The sequence below is a fragment of the Capra hircus genome, chromosome 16, assembly GCF_001704415.2.
Source record: "Capra hircus breed San Clemente chromosome 16, ASM170441v1, whole genome shotgun sequence".
NCBI classification, from domain to species: domain Eukaryota; kingdom Metazoa; phylum Chordata; class Mammalia; order Artiodactyla; family Bovidae; genus Capra; species Capra hircus.
In genome coordinates, this window is record NC_030823.1 from 21,181,335 (window position 1) to 21,195,716 (window position 14,382).

General features: G+C 38.0%; 1 protein-coding gene across 1 annotated transcript in view; it reads left to right on the forward strand.

Moving 5' to 3' along the window:
- The window catches only part of LYPLAL1 (lysophospholipase like 1), a 30,803-nt gene continuing 17,782 nt past the window's right edge, over positions 1,362-14,382 (forward strand). Inside the window, exons 1-2 of the mRNA XM_005690576.3 lie at positions 1,362-1,488; positions 6,307-6,406. Of these exons, the coding sequence (XP_005690633.2) occupies positions 1,395-1,488; positions 6,307-6,406 (194 nt within the window). The 5' untranslated portion in view covers positions 1,362-1,394. The remainder of the gene's footprint in view (positions 1,489-6,306; positions 6,407-14,382) is intronic.

The following is a 14,382-nucleotide window of genomic DNA, read 5'->3' on the forward strand; positions in this document are numbered from 1 at the left end:
CTAAGAGTAGAACTCAAAGCCTTACCTGGCATATATCCAGTGGTCTCTCCTATACCACCACCCTTTTCTCACCTGGCTCTTGAAAGTTATTCAGAATTCAAGGGGGAAGGCAGTTCTAGAGACAGAAGCAATTTCTGAGAATTGGCTATCAGAGCTCTGTCCATCCCAGCCTGTCCTCCTTAATTACTTTGTTCTCAGTATTCTCTGCTGAAGATCTAGAGACTTGATAAATGACTCAGCTTCTTTTTGATCTTCTTAACTAATGGCATTTAGGGCCATTCCCATGGACAGCATTGGTATAACACTGTGATAGCTTAGAGTTTATCTTGGCATCTGATCCATGAGGATAAGCAGTTTAGTCAACTGGGAGTAACAAAATTACCTTGAGCAAATAAAAATGGCAATTGCTTAAATATGGTACAGTCTACAATGAATGGAAGGCTAGTGTTTAAGAGCACTTAGAAGTTCTACAGTTTCTTGTTGAATTTTACAGGAGGCAGGAGCCACCTGCCGGGGCTGCATACGAACCTGCTCAGCCACGTTTGACTGTGTGGGTCCTGGACCGTAGCCCGCCAGGATCCTCTGTCCATGGGATTTCCCAGGCAAGAATACTGAAGTGGGTTGCCATTTCCTACTTCAGGGGATCTTCCCGACACAGGGATTGAACCTACGTCTCTTGAGTCTCCTGCATTGCAGGCAGATTCCTTACCCCTGGCACCTCCTGGGAAGCCCCTTCTGGGGCTGTAGCCATCAGTATTAAAAGATCTCTACTGTTAGGCCTTGATATAGAAAGCTTTTATGCTTTTTTTTTTCTTATTTTAAAAACTCTGATAAAATCTACACAACAAAATATTTACCATTTTTAAGTGATGTTTCAGTGGCATTAAATACAATACATTCACATGTAGTATAACTATCACCACTATTTCCAGAAATTTTTCATCATTCCAAACAAAAACTCTGTACCCATTAAACAATATCTTCTCATTCCCTGCTCCCCTGAGCCCTTGGTAACCACTACGCTACTCGCCTTGATGAATCTGCCTATTTCACATGCTCACATAGGGCTTCCCAAGTGGCCCAGTGCTAAATCATGACACCTATATGTCTCCAAATGAAAAAGCAACCTTGAGTTTTAGGACTGCAGTTGGAAAATCCTACAGCAAATAAGTATATCCATTAGCCTTACCAAAGGAGTCACCTGTATGACACCAGTCTTAGCAAATCCAAACCCTCAGTACAGCCTAAGCGGCCTCAGACTTCACCCAGAGGCAGCGCTGCGCAACCCCGCTGCGCAAGCGCGTCTCCAGGCGCGCCCCTTGCGCGCCTACGTGCGCGGTCCCGCAGGACGGCGTAGGGGCGGGGCCGGCGCAGTTTGGGTCCAGGCCGCAGTCATGGCGGCCCCGTCGGGCTCAGCGCACCTGCGACGCTGCATGGTTTCGCCGGCTGGGAGGCACAGCGCCTCGCTGATCTTTCTGCATGGCTCAGGTGGATTACAGTTTTCCGTCCAGGTTACTGCAGCATGGGAAACGCCCACCTCTTCGGTTCCCCCAGTGTTGCCCTCGTGGAGGCACACATGACCTTGCCCCCTTGTTAACCCCCGCGGATGTGGACGCAGGAGCTGGTAACCTGTCCACAGCCGTATCCCCTTATCTTCCTTTTCCTTGTCTTGCGGCCGCTGCCCCGAGGTCCTCGCTTCTGGCCTTTGTGCCCCGTCACTTGGCCAGCCCTCTGTTCACATTCTCCATTGCAACGCTTGGCCACACACATCCCTACCTGCCACCCCCCGCCCCTTCCCTTCCCCCAAGTTTAAGCAGAGCAAGTTAGATACGTTTTCTCCTAGAGACAAATACATTATCTAGTACTTTTCAGAGTCGGCTATTAGTGATTTGAGTTTTAGCCGCAGTGGATTAGTACTCCTTTCTGTGAGGCACTGTGCCAGGGCTAAAGTGCCCCCCCCACCCCCACCATTTCTCCTTCCCCTTCCTTCCTTCTCTTTACCCCTCTTGTCATTCAGCCCGCAAAATAAAGCGGAGCCCCAGGGGGAGGTTCTCCTCCACTACCTGCCTTTCATAAAGGTACTCAATTCTATATAGCGTTTCTTACACTCACCTGTAGTTACTCCTGTCTTCCCCGTTTCCCTTCTTTTTCTTTCAAACAACTCTTGTTTGAATTTTTGCATCCCTATTGCGGCCTGGGGTAAGTTCTTGGGGAATGTTTTTTAAAGAAATGAAACGCAGCCTGTGTCCTCAGGGGGCCCACCGAAAGGTAAAAACATTTCATTTAGTTTGACTCAGCAGTGGAGAGAGCCCAACATGGCATGATTTACTGCCAAGTGAATTTTAAGGGGGGAAAAAAAATGGTTAGGCGTTATCAAAGCTTTTGGAAGATGAAGAGCTTGTTAGGTTTGACAGAGGAATGGTCTTTGAGCCAAGACTTGTGTAGGCTTAGAGAGGACAGTGATTGGATGGGGGAGGGGATTGCAAAGGTACAGGATGGAAACCTGGAAATACTCTCATTTTAAAAATGAGTCTTGGTAGATTGAATAGTTTGCCCAAGGTTACTTGGCTCTTACTATCAGTGGTGGTAGAACTGGGATTTGAACCCAGATCTCTGAGTCCAAAATCAGTGCTCTGGAGAGGTAAAATGAAAAAATTTTAATCTAGTGTATATCATTTTGGAAATAGAGAAGAAAAAGGCCAAAGATATTTAAAGGGAAATTCTTGGCTGATGAAATATACTTAGAAGATGAGAGGCCTAAGATGACAGCAATGCTTATAACTCAGAGACTAATACTAATACCATGTGGGGCTGCAAGGGTGTTTATAAACACCCAGAAATTCCCCAGTGCTACAGCCCTTTTAATAAATAATATTCAACAATATCTTTAGGAAAAACTCTGAGACTTTTCTTTGTTTCCGCCTGGGCCACTGTGCTTAAAGTTACTTTCCTTACTCCTTTCAGGTTCAAATTACTGACATGTTTAAATTTGTGACTGTATGTATCTGAAACCCAGACTTATACCTGCAGTTTTTTTTTTTCCCCTTTGTACTTTCAACAAAGAGTTTATCCAAAGAATCCTGCCGCTTATGCAAGTATAATGCAATTCCTATGTATTTTGTGCTCCAAGTTACTGAGAATATGATTTTACATTAGACAATGATATATGTGGTTGTGTTACAGTATATGCTTGACTTCTGATTGATACAAATGTGGCAAACCAGTTTTAACAATTTCTCTACTGTTAGAATCAGGTGCTGGCTTTTTAAGGATTGGCCTTTGTGAATAGATGGATCCATGCTCTTTTGTAGCATTTAGTTTTGCTTTTCAAGGTAGAAAAGGGTTTAGAGGCAGATTTTGGTTTTTTTTTAATCTTAAAAACTTGAGGTTCTCTTATAGGGTATGACAACCATAGAGCATCATGTGTAAATGTGCTATATATAGCCAACTTAATTTGAGCATTTTCAGTTACTATAATACCAATACGTTCTTTTAAGATGATGAAAGCATGATAACTTAATTAGCTTTATTCACTTCTCAGGTTAGATTAATTCACGCTGTTATATGCTTCACCTTATTTAATGTCTGAGCTCTAAGATTCACATAGGCCCAAACCCTATATGACCTGCTTTCTCCCCATATAGTAAGTCTTAGTGAATTGACTGAGTTGGCTCTTCCTGAAGTCCCCAGTAACCTCTGTGTTGCTGAATATAATGGGCATTTTTCAAGTCATCCTTTTATTTGAGCTGTCAGCAGCATTCAGCTTTCTTCTTGAAACCCTCCTGGTTCTTTCTGCTGCTGTTTGCTCTTTGTGGCTTATTTTGCGCGTTCATTTTCCTCTCCCTGGCCATTGATGTTGACTTCCTCAAAATTCAGTCCTCGCTCCTCTTCTGTTATTCCCTCTACATATTTCTCCCCAGGCTAAATTCCATGCAAGCCCACAGATTCTATTTTTATCTCCATTCATGTGAAACAAATATGCGTCTTCATTTTAGATCTCCTTTGAGCCCTAGACCTGTTTATCCAATTGCCTAATAGTCATGCATGCATGAACTCATTCACTGAAGAAATCCCTATTATGTGGTCACTGTGCAAAGCACTGTTCCTGACTCTGGGCATACAACAATGAACAAAACAACAGAAACCCTTGCTCTCAAGGGCCTTTCATTCTACTGGAAGACGTATTAATGGGAAACGATAGTACGTTCTTCGGAAAGAAAGAAACCAGGATTAGGAGAATGAGATGTATGATGGGATTACAGTTTTAAATAAGGTGATCAGAGCAGATTTCACCATATAGATGATATTTTAGCTGCTAGACGTGTGTGAATTATGTGAATATTGGGTTAGACAGTGCAGACAAGGGAAAGACCAGAACAGTCAAGGAATGGCAGAAAGGCTAGGATGCCTAGAGTGACAGGAGCAGGAAAAGATTCCTGAGGAGGATTCTGGCGGCAGATAGTGTGGGTCAGGTAGTAACCATTTTAAGTTTTGTAGATTGCACAAATTCTCCTTCACGTATTTTTCTTTTTCTCTTCTGTTTTCTCCATTTTCTTTCTTTCTTTTTTTTTTTTTTTTAAATTCTTTAAAAACCCTTAGCTCTCAGCCCTTAGGGACCTGGATGTTGTCCTCCAGCTGGCTGTAGTTTGCTGAACCCTTGGTACCTCATACTCGGCGTCTACAGTCCTGCTGCTTCCTGTGTTTCCTCTCTGGCCAAACACTTTTGCTATCCCCCTTGAAACCTGTCACAATTGACCCCTCCTAACTAATCTGTTTCCAGTTTCTGTTAATTTCATCAACTTCCCTGGTGACTCAGTGGTAAAATCCACCTGCCAATGCAGGAGATGTTAATTTCGTCTCCTTATTATGTCTGGTATCTATTTCTATTTACTCCATAGTCTAAGCAACTGTCATCTGAACAGCAGCCACCTGACTGATCCTTCCACATCTCTGTCCTCCTTCAGGCCTCTCCACACAACTTGCAGAATAAGGATTCCAGAATAATCCTTAGAAGTGTGCCCCCTTTCTGCAAAAAATTACCTTCTTGGCTTCTCCATGTTCTCACTGCTCTTCCTCTCATTGCTGCCTTTCAGTTCTTCGAAGCCATACTGCTCCTTCCTGTGCAGGGTTTCAGCATCTGCCTTATGCTGTCTGAGCTGCTTTTCCTTCTGCACTTGACTCTTCACCATCCCATAGATCCCAGTTCAAACCATTCCACAACTATCTACTGGATGCCTAGTTTGTGTCAGTCCTGTTCTAGGCATCAGATGAACAAATAACTCACGGGCTAAACACAAAATGAACCTTTCCTTGCGGAGCTTATATTCTAGTGAAGTTATCTCTGAATCTTGTTGGGGGTAATTCTGAATATAAGAAATACTTTAAGCACCAAGTGTCTTTTTTTGGCAGTGGTTACATTTGCAGCCACTTTCTTTCACATTTCTGTATATGGTTATTTGACTGGTGTCTGTTTCTCACAATAAACTATACACTCTGTGAACGCAAGAACTTTCTCCCCATCACCTGTCACTGCCTCTCTAGCAGTAAGCATAGTGTCTCAAACATTAATAAGTATTTGGTAGATACTTTTTAAATTGCTGTCTTAATGAATTGATTGATTACAAACTAAGAGTTTTTAACTGAAATTTTTCTCTTTAAGACTACGCAAAATGAACCTATAGTTTAATTTTTTATGGAAATACATGTATGTCCATTCTTGCATGAAGCTTGGTTACTTTTCAGCCATGGGATGTACGATCATTATTTTAGACTATGTAAACATGTTATCAGAATTAAATTTTCATTTCTTCAAATTCAAAAATAAAAGTATGCTGAATACGTCTTTTGAAGAAATTTATTGGTTTAACGAAGAAAATTGTTTAGACTGTTCCAATTACAAAACTTTATAAGCACTTTAGGAATTTACTGTTTTTAAGAATAAAATAAGAAATGACAGTGTTTAAAATCAGATGTGGATTTTTTTTTAGAAAAATAAATTTATTTATTCCTATTATATCCTGTAAACACATGGGGAAACTAAAAAACTTAAGCTTAAAGAGGGCTTTAAAGTGATCAATGGGTGGAATCAGGAGTGAAATAATTAGAATTATTTCTAACTATTGATGCTTGATCAGTTAGTCCGCATTGATAAATTGGTTTCTGTACAGTTTACTTAGGAAGAGTTTTTTATTTCTTGTTCCAGCTTATGTGACCTGAAAGTTATAGACTACTTTTAAATACACGGTTCTGTCAAAACACTATACTGGCAAAATGTTTTAACTTAATCTAGATTTTGTGATTCATCAGGTGATTCTGGACAAGGATTGAGAACGTGGATCAAGCAAGTTTTAAACCAAGATTTAACATTCCAGCACATAAAGGTTATCTATCCAACAGCTCCTCCCAGGTATGCAGTCATTTAAATCATTACTCAGTATAACTCTGTGGCATAACACACACACACAGCAGCTGGATGGTTTTTCAGCTTAATTCTGTATTTATAATATTTTTAATTGAAGTCCTCTTTTTCCAGAACAATTTTTTAATTCTGAAATCCTTTATCTGAAATGAAAATGTAACTGGTGTCCTATATTTTATCTGCAATTCCACCTACTCGTTACCCCCAGGGTTTGACTCAATTAGTTTTGGATGTGGCCACAGCAGAAAGACTTTTTTATATTTTCAAAGCTTCATTCTAGTATGAGTTCTAGTACAGAGCCAAAAGTGAGATCTGATAGTCTAGCCATCATGAAAGCCTGATCCAGGACATTTGTGAAAATGTAAGGCATGCAGTCAATTCAGTGTAGATATATAGAGCAGGTATTGGGAGAAACTGAAAATTAGGGGGAATGGGAAGGTGGTTATGTTGAGATAGGAAACCTAAAAAGAAGATTGTACATACAGTGATTGGTTATGCAGTGTTTTATATGAGGCATTTTTAATTTAGCACACTGGCACGATGTTTATGAAGTAGTATCAATTAGAAGGACTTTACAGAATTTGATATAATTAAGGATGCTGTTCTAGGAGTGTGTAACTATGGATATGTATATCAGTACTGATATTTTCACTGTGTGATGACTTAACTGCTGACATGAGTTTTTTTTAAAGTATGTTTTGTTGCAGTAAATGACGTAAGAAGTGTAGTTCCTAAGAGTTTCCAGTTATTCCTTCTAGGACCTGTCCAGTAATAGGATTAATCTAGAGTGAGCATGAGGCCAGTGACTTGCTATCTGTAAAACCTCATGGACCACTTTTCACCAGCAAGTCCCAAATTGAGGAAGCCTACAGTGCCACTAAGTGTGTAGTTTTCAGTTCGGATTCCACACCTTAGAAGGCTGTTTGACTGTATGTTATTAGAATAATCTGACGTTTATAGCATACTCTGCTGTTTCAAGGTCTCTGACTGATACTCCAAACAGTCTACTCTGTTTAGGCAGGGAGTTTGGGCACAGATTTATTGACCTTGCTTTTGTAGCATAATATGGCTTCATTTGGTAGTACAAAGTAGCTGCTGCTTTACGTCTATTGGAACACTTTTCTTGCACTGCCCATAGAAAGTCTTGTATCATCTCCTTTGTTTACTATCTTTTAAATAGCATCAGGAGGCAGTGGTAGACGCATGCCTTTCTTAACTCTCTTTTTTAATGTGATTTGTGCTTGATAAAAGTTTTAATAAACTCTAAAACTGCAGCAAATTTTCATGCTTCGACATTTTCCTTCACACTTTCTGACATTGTCCAAATTTTGTAGTATTTATTTTCTCTTCTGTTTTCCCTTCCATCACCTGCAAACCTGTAAGTTTTTCTCTACTGTAGTATTTTGTTGACTAAGTTATTCTTACCAGAATATGCTGAAAATATGATCTGGCTTTGTAAATCTTTCCACTGATGCCACCTAATTGGTATGCAGGGTTAAATGACCTGTTCACCACAGTTTTGTCCTAGAATGGATCTAGGCTCCCACCTTTGAAATGATGCTTCCTGTTATGTAACTTCACCCAAGCTAGATATTTATGGAAATGAGGAAGAATGAAATGTTGAAGCAGGTTTAGCTGTGTTGGCTCTGGTTCGGAATGCCAAACATATTTCCACAGAGGTTAGAGCAGTTTACACTGTTACCAGCAATGCTTGACAGTTCCATTCATCTCACATCCACACAAACAATTCCCACTGTCAGTCTTTTTAGCTTGAGCCAGGCTAGTAGCTGTGTAGTAGGAGCTTCTGCTTTTCATTTGTAGCTCTCTAATGCTAATGGTACTGAGTATTATTTCTTACATTTATGGAGCATTTGTATGTCCTCCAAAGAAACATCCACTCATATCGTTTGCCCAGTTTTTATTTGTCTTTTACTTATTAATTTATTAAAGCTTTTAATTTTTAAAAACACAGATTCAAACATCTTGTGCCTGTCTGGTTTGCGTTTTCACTCTCGTAATGACATCTTATGACCAGAAGTCCTAGTATGTTTTTTACAAGTAAAATTTACAGTGAAATGCAAATGCCTTAAGCATACAGGTCGATCAGTTTTTATGAGTATATGCTCTTGTTTAATTGCTTCAATTACAAGAACGTTTCCATCACCCCAGAAAGTTTTCTTGTGCCTCCTTCCAGTCCATTCCTAGCACGCATAGGTTACCATTGTTCTGATTTCCATCACTGTAGGATAGTTTTCCCAGTTGTTGAATTTCAACTAAATGGAATAATTTAACCTTCTGTGTCTGTCTTCTTTCACTCAACATAGTTTTTATGTGCCTATCAGTAGTTCATTTAAAAATTTTTGAGTAGATGTGTGAATATTCCATACATTTATTTATTCATTCTACTGTTGATAGACATTTGGATTATTTCCAGCTTTTAAAAACAATGATTATCATTGCTATAAGCTCTTTTGTGTAACGTTTTGTGAACATATTTTAATGACTTCTTATCTAGAATGTTCTGTTTCACTGGTCTGTTTATCTAGTTTTATGCCAATACAAAACTGTTTTGATTAATACAGCTTTATAGCAAATGTTGAAATCAAGTGATATAAGTTCATTTTCAGCATTCTTTCATTCTAGGTTCTTTGCATTTATATGTAAATTTTAGAATCCACTTACCAGTTTTACAGAACACCTTTTCGGATTTTTATTAGAATTGCATGTAATCCATAGGAGGTTTATTTACAGGAAATTAATGTAGTATGTCACCATTTTAGATCTTTGTTCATTTCTTTCAGCAGTGCTATAGAATTTTCCGTAGAGAGATCTTTTGCTAAGTTTAGTCACAAATATTTCATGTTTTTTCATTGTATCGTAAATAGAATTTTTAAAAAGTTTAGACTTCTAATTTGATTGTTACAAGTACATAGAAACACCTTTTAAATTTTCTTTTATTAAAGTATAGTTGATTTACAGTGTTCTAACAGTCTCTGCTGCACAGCATGGTGACTCAGTTATATACATAAATACATTCTTTTTCTATAATTTTTTCCATTATGGTTTATCACATGATATTGAATACAGTTCTGTGTACTCTACATAAGAAACACATTTTTGGATCTTACTCTTATATCTTGCTGTCCTCCTAAATTCACTTATTTCTAGTAGTTATCTAGTAGATTCTCTATGTTTTTTGTGTAAATGATAACACTGTCTGTAAATAAAGGCAGTGTTCCTTTTTCCTTCCCAATCTTCCTTTTACTTTATTGTCTTGCTTTATTGTGCTTATTTAAACATCTGATAAAGTGTTTAATAGAATCAAGGAATGTTTTCTTGTATAATCTTAGAAGGGAAGAATTCAGTATTTCACTGTTAAGTAGGATGTTGTTACAGGTTTTTTTCTGTGCACCTTTTATTAAGGAAATTTATTTCTTTGCCTAATTAGCTGAGTTGTTTTTTTTCTGAATTGGTGAAATCACTTTACTGTATTTTTTGAGATAATCATGGTTTTTATCTTTCATTTTGTTACATTGGTAGACATTCAAATGTTAAACCACCCTTTCATTCCTAGCTTAAACCCCTCTTGGTCATAATGTATTATTTGTTTTATGTATAGCCGAATTTGATTTGCTAGGATTTTGTTGAGAAATTTTAATCTGCGTTCATGAGGGATATTGATCTGTAGTTTTCTCTTATAAAGTTTTGTCATCTAGATTATACTGTCTCTTTTTATTTTATTTATTTTTTTGGCCACGCTATGTAACTTGCAGGATCTTAAGTTTCCCAACCAGAGATTGAACCCAGGCCCTCAACAGTGAAAGCACTGAGTCCCAGCTGCTGGACAGCCAGGGAATTCCCTACATCTCTTAAAATGTGTTAGGAAATGTTACCTTCCCGTTTTCCGAGTTTGTTTTGTTTTTTTTTTTCTTTCAGTGTTTAGTAAAATTCACTAGTGAAATTATTTGGACCTGAAGTTTTCTTCTGTGAAGGTTTTGATAATAAATTCAGTTTCTTTCATATAATGAGAATATTCAGATTTTCTGTTTCTTTCTGTATCAGTTTTGATCATTTGTGTTTCTCATAGTTTGTATCTTTTATCTAATTTACCAGATTTATTGATATAAAGTTGTTCATGATATTCTTTTTTAATGCCTTTAGAATTTGTGCTGATATTTTTTATTTCATGACCAATATCAATAATTTATATCTTTTTTTCTTGCTTTATCTTGTTGAAGGGTTATTAATTTTGTTAATCTTTTCATAGGGACAGTTTTGGCTTGGTTATTTTGTGCTCTTTTTCTGTTATTTATATTTGCTTTTACATTTGTTACTTCCTTCCATTAAAGCTCTAAATTTCTCACTAATCACTGTCTTAGATAATTCCCACTAATTTTCTCTTTTGTATTTTTAATATATTGAAATCTTTTCTAAGCTCCCGTGAAAGCAAAAGTGTTAGTTGTTCAATAGAGTCTGACTCTTTGCAACCCCATTGTCTGTAGCCCATCAGGTTCCTCTGTCCATGGAAGTCTCTAGGCAAGAATACTAGAGTGGGGTGCCATTTCCTTCTCTGAAATAATACTGGAGTCGGTTGCCATGCCCTCCTCCAGGGGAATCTTAAAGCACTCCAAACAACAGTTTTAGTGTGGTCATCCATCCGTGGGTTAGAAATTCAGAAAAGACACAGTGCTAATGTCTTGATTCTGTTCTGTGATAACTGGGGCCTCTGCTGGGAAAACTTGAAGTCTGGGCATAACTAGAATCGTCTGAAGATTCACTTGTATCTGGCACTTAATACTCGATAACAGCTGGGATCTTCCTTTGATCTTTTGGTCTTGTTACCATAACAACTACATGAGTTTTTACTGTCTGATGTCTTGGACATCCTGGCAGCATGGAAGCTGATGTCCAAGAGCAGATACACTAAGGAGAGCCAGAAGGAAGCTGTATTGCCTTTTAAGACCTAGTCCTAGAAGTTGCATAGTGCTGTTTCCTCTCTAGTCAGAGGACCACTCAGAGTCAAGGAGAGAGACATTGCCTCTACCTCTTGACGGGAGTATCTGAGTCACATTCTAAGAAGAGCATGTGGGATGAAAGATACTTTTCTGGGCAGATATGGAAAACAACAGTTCTATAAGCTTCTTTAACCCATAGATTATTTAGAAATATGTTGTCAGTGGCCCAGTTGTTGGGGTCTTTCTGGGTGTTTTATTGCTGTTGATCCCTGATGTCGTTTCTGTTGCTGCCAGAGTTCTGTACAGTTCGATTCTTTTGCTCCTCACTGGCTTGTATCACGGCTGTGCGTGTGGTCTCTTGGTGACTCTTACTGTGTATAGAGTCCTGCAGGTGTCAGTAGTTCAAGGTGATTATACTGAATTTTTATTTTAAATTGTTATGTTTTCTTAGTGATTCCAAGTCATTTTATTAGTTACCACAGAATGGGTGTTGTTACCTCCAACTGTGACTTTAATTGTTCTCTCTCTCCCTTTAGTTCTGCCAGGTTTCCTCTCATGGTTTTTAAGCTGTATGAGGTACATTCCCAGGCAGGTTTGCTGTCTTCCTCATTAAAAGCTACTTTTGTCTTATAAAATGCTCATTTTTCAATCTCTGGTAATTCCTTGAACTGTACTTAGTAATTATATAGGATTTATCAGCTTTTCTATGTTTACTGTTTGTATAGCATATCTTTTTTAAATTTTTTTACTTTTAACATCTATGCCATTATCTTTAAGATGTATTTCTTATATATAACATAATTTGGGCTTTGTTTTTTTCTTAATCAGTCTAGCAGTTTCTGTCTTTTAAGTGACTTATTTAGACCATTTGTGTTTATTGTAACTATTGCTATGTTTGCATTTAAATTTATTTTTTATTTCTCTTTTTCCCTTTTCCATCTTTTTTTGGATTTAAGAAAATTAATACTTTATTATTATTCAATGTTTTTTTTTCTCTGATTGTTCTAAAGACTATAGCATGTATATCACATCTTTTACCTACTTTGAGTTAGTTTTTTACCACTTTATACAAAATGTAGAAGCCTTATAACCATATAGATTCCTTTATCTTCCCCTCCTTAATGTTATACATGCTGCTTATTGTATGTGTTTTATCAACATTCATTGAAAACTCTATCAAACAAGGTTATAATTTTTGCTTCTAACAGTCATACATGCTTTAAAGAACTTAAGAGAACAGTAGTCTATTTTGCTTATACCCAGTTGTGGCCTATTACAGCAAATCAGTATGTTTCGATTAAACTGTGAATTGCCACTTTGGCTATAAGGTATTCCTTTTCTCAGCCCTATTTAATAGATGTTTTTAATCAGCTGAGTTAGAGCATATTCAGTAAAAGTCAGCATTTAGCTGCTGTGTTGATTTAAATGGAAAATAATGCTTCATTGTTTTATTATGTTAATTTAGACTATATTTAATTGAAGTGCTCAATAAAGATTTTTATTTCTGTGACATACTTTAGCTGTATTTGTAATGAGAGGTTCTGTTGGTTTGAGTTTACTAGTAGAATTTCCATTTTAAAAATAATAATTTTTAATAAGCTATTAATAATTTATATGATATAGTTTCTTAGTGTTTATCGGTAGTGCCTCTACTATTTTTCCACGTGAAGTGCATGTTTATATTTTTCAGTAAACTTATATTCTGAAACAAGGTTAGGCGCTTTTGGTTTAGGTTTAGTAGTAATAGGTTCATCTTTACTCCATCATTTAGGATTCATACCTGAAACTTGATATTAGGAGATCTGTCTCCTGATAACAGTGGATCTATATTGCAAGTACACTTCACTGGCAAGGAACTGTCCTAAAAGAATGCTATTTTGAAGAAGTAGTTTACTTCTTTGTAAGTATTTTAAGTATTAAGTATCTATTAGTATGTTATTGGGCTTCCCTTATAGCTCAGTTGATAAAGAATCTTCCTTCAATGCAGGAGACCTGGGTTCCATTCCTGGGTTGGGAGGATCCCCTGGAGAAGGAAATGGGAACCCATTCTAGTATTCTTGCCTGGAGAATCCCATGGACAGAGGAGCCTGGCAGGCTACAGTCCATGGGATCATAAGAGTTAGACACATGTTCTAAGTATGTTATTCCTTAGAAATACATCCTTTTAAAAAATCAACAAAAGAAAACTTTGACCTTTTTCTAGAAATCACAGAATGGATTTCTACAAGAATTAAAGTCAAAAGATATTCAGAGCAAAGCTAAATAATTTTCAGTTCAGTTCAGTCTCTCAGTCATGTCTGACTCTTTGCGACCCCATGAATTGCAGCTCGCCAGGCCTCCCTGTCCATCACCAACTTCCAGAGTTCACTCAAACTCACGTCCATCGGGTCAGTGATGCCATCCAGCCATCTCATCCTCTGTCGTCCCCTTCTCCTCCTGCCCCCAATCCTTCCCAGCATCAGAGTCTTTTCCAGTGAGTCAACTCTTCGCATGAGGTGGCCAAAGTACTGGAGCTTCAGCTTTAGCATCATTCCCTCCAAAGAAATCCCAGGGCTGATCTCCTTTAAGATGGACTGGTTGGATCTCCTTGTAGTGCAAGGGACTCTCAAGAGTCTTCTCCAACACCACAGTTCAAAAGCGTTAATTCTTCGGCACTCAGCTTTCTTCACAGTCCAACTCTCACATCCGTACATGACTACTGGAAAAACCATAGCCTTGACTAGATGGACCTTTGTTGGCAAAGTAATGTCTCTGCTTAGGTATCCTTATTATTTCTAACTGACAAAAATTATTCCCAAATCACAAATGCTTATTGACATGCATCATTCAGCAAATACTTGTTCTTGGCACTGGGGGTAATCACTGTGGAAAGGGGCATTCCAGCGAGAGGAAATGTCAGGTGCTAAGTCCTTGGATCAGTAGTGAAGCGGTTCTGAAGAAAACCGAGGGAGGTGTGACTGGAACCTAGGGAATCCTGGGGGAGGAACAGTGAAATGAGGACAGAGAGGA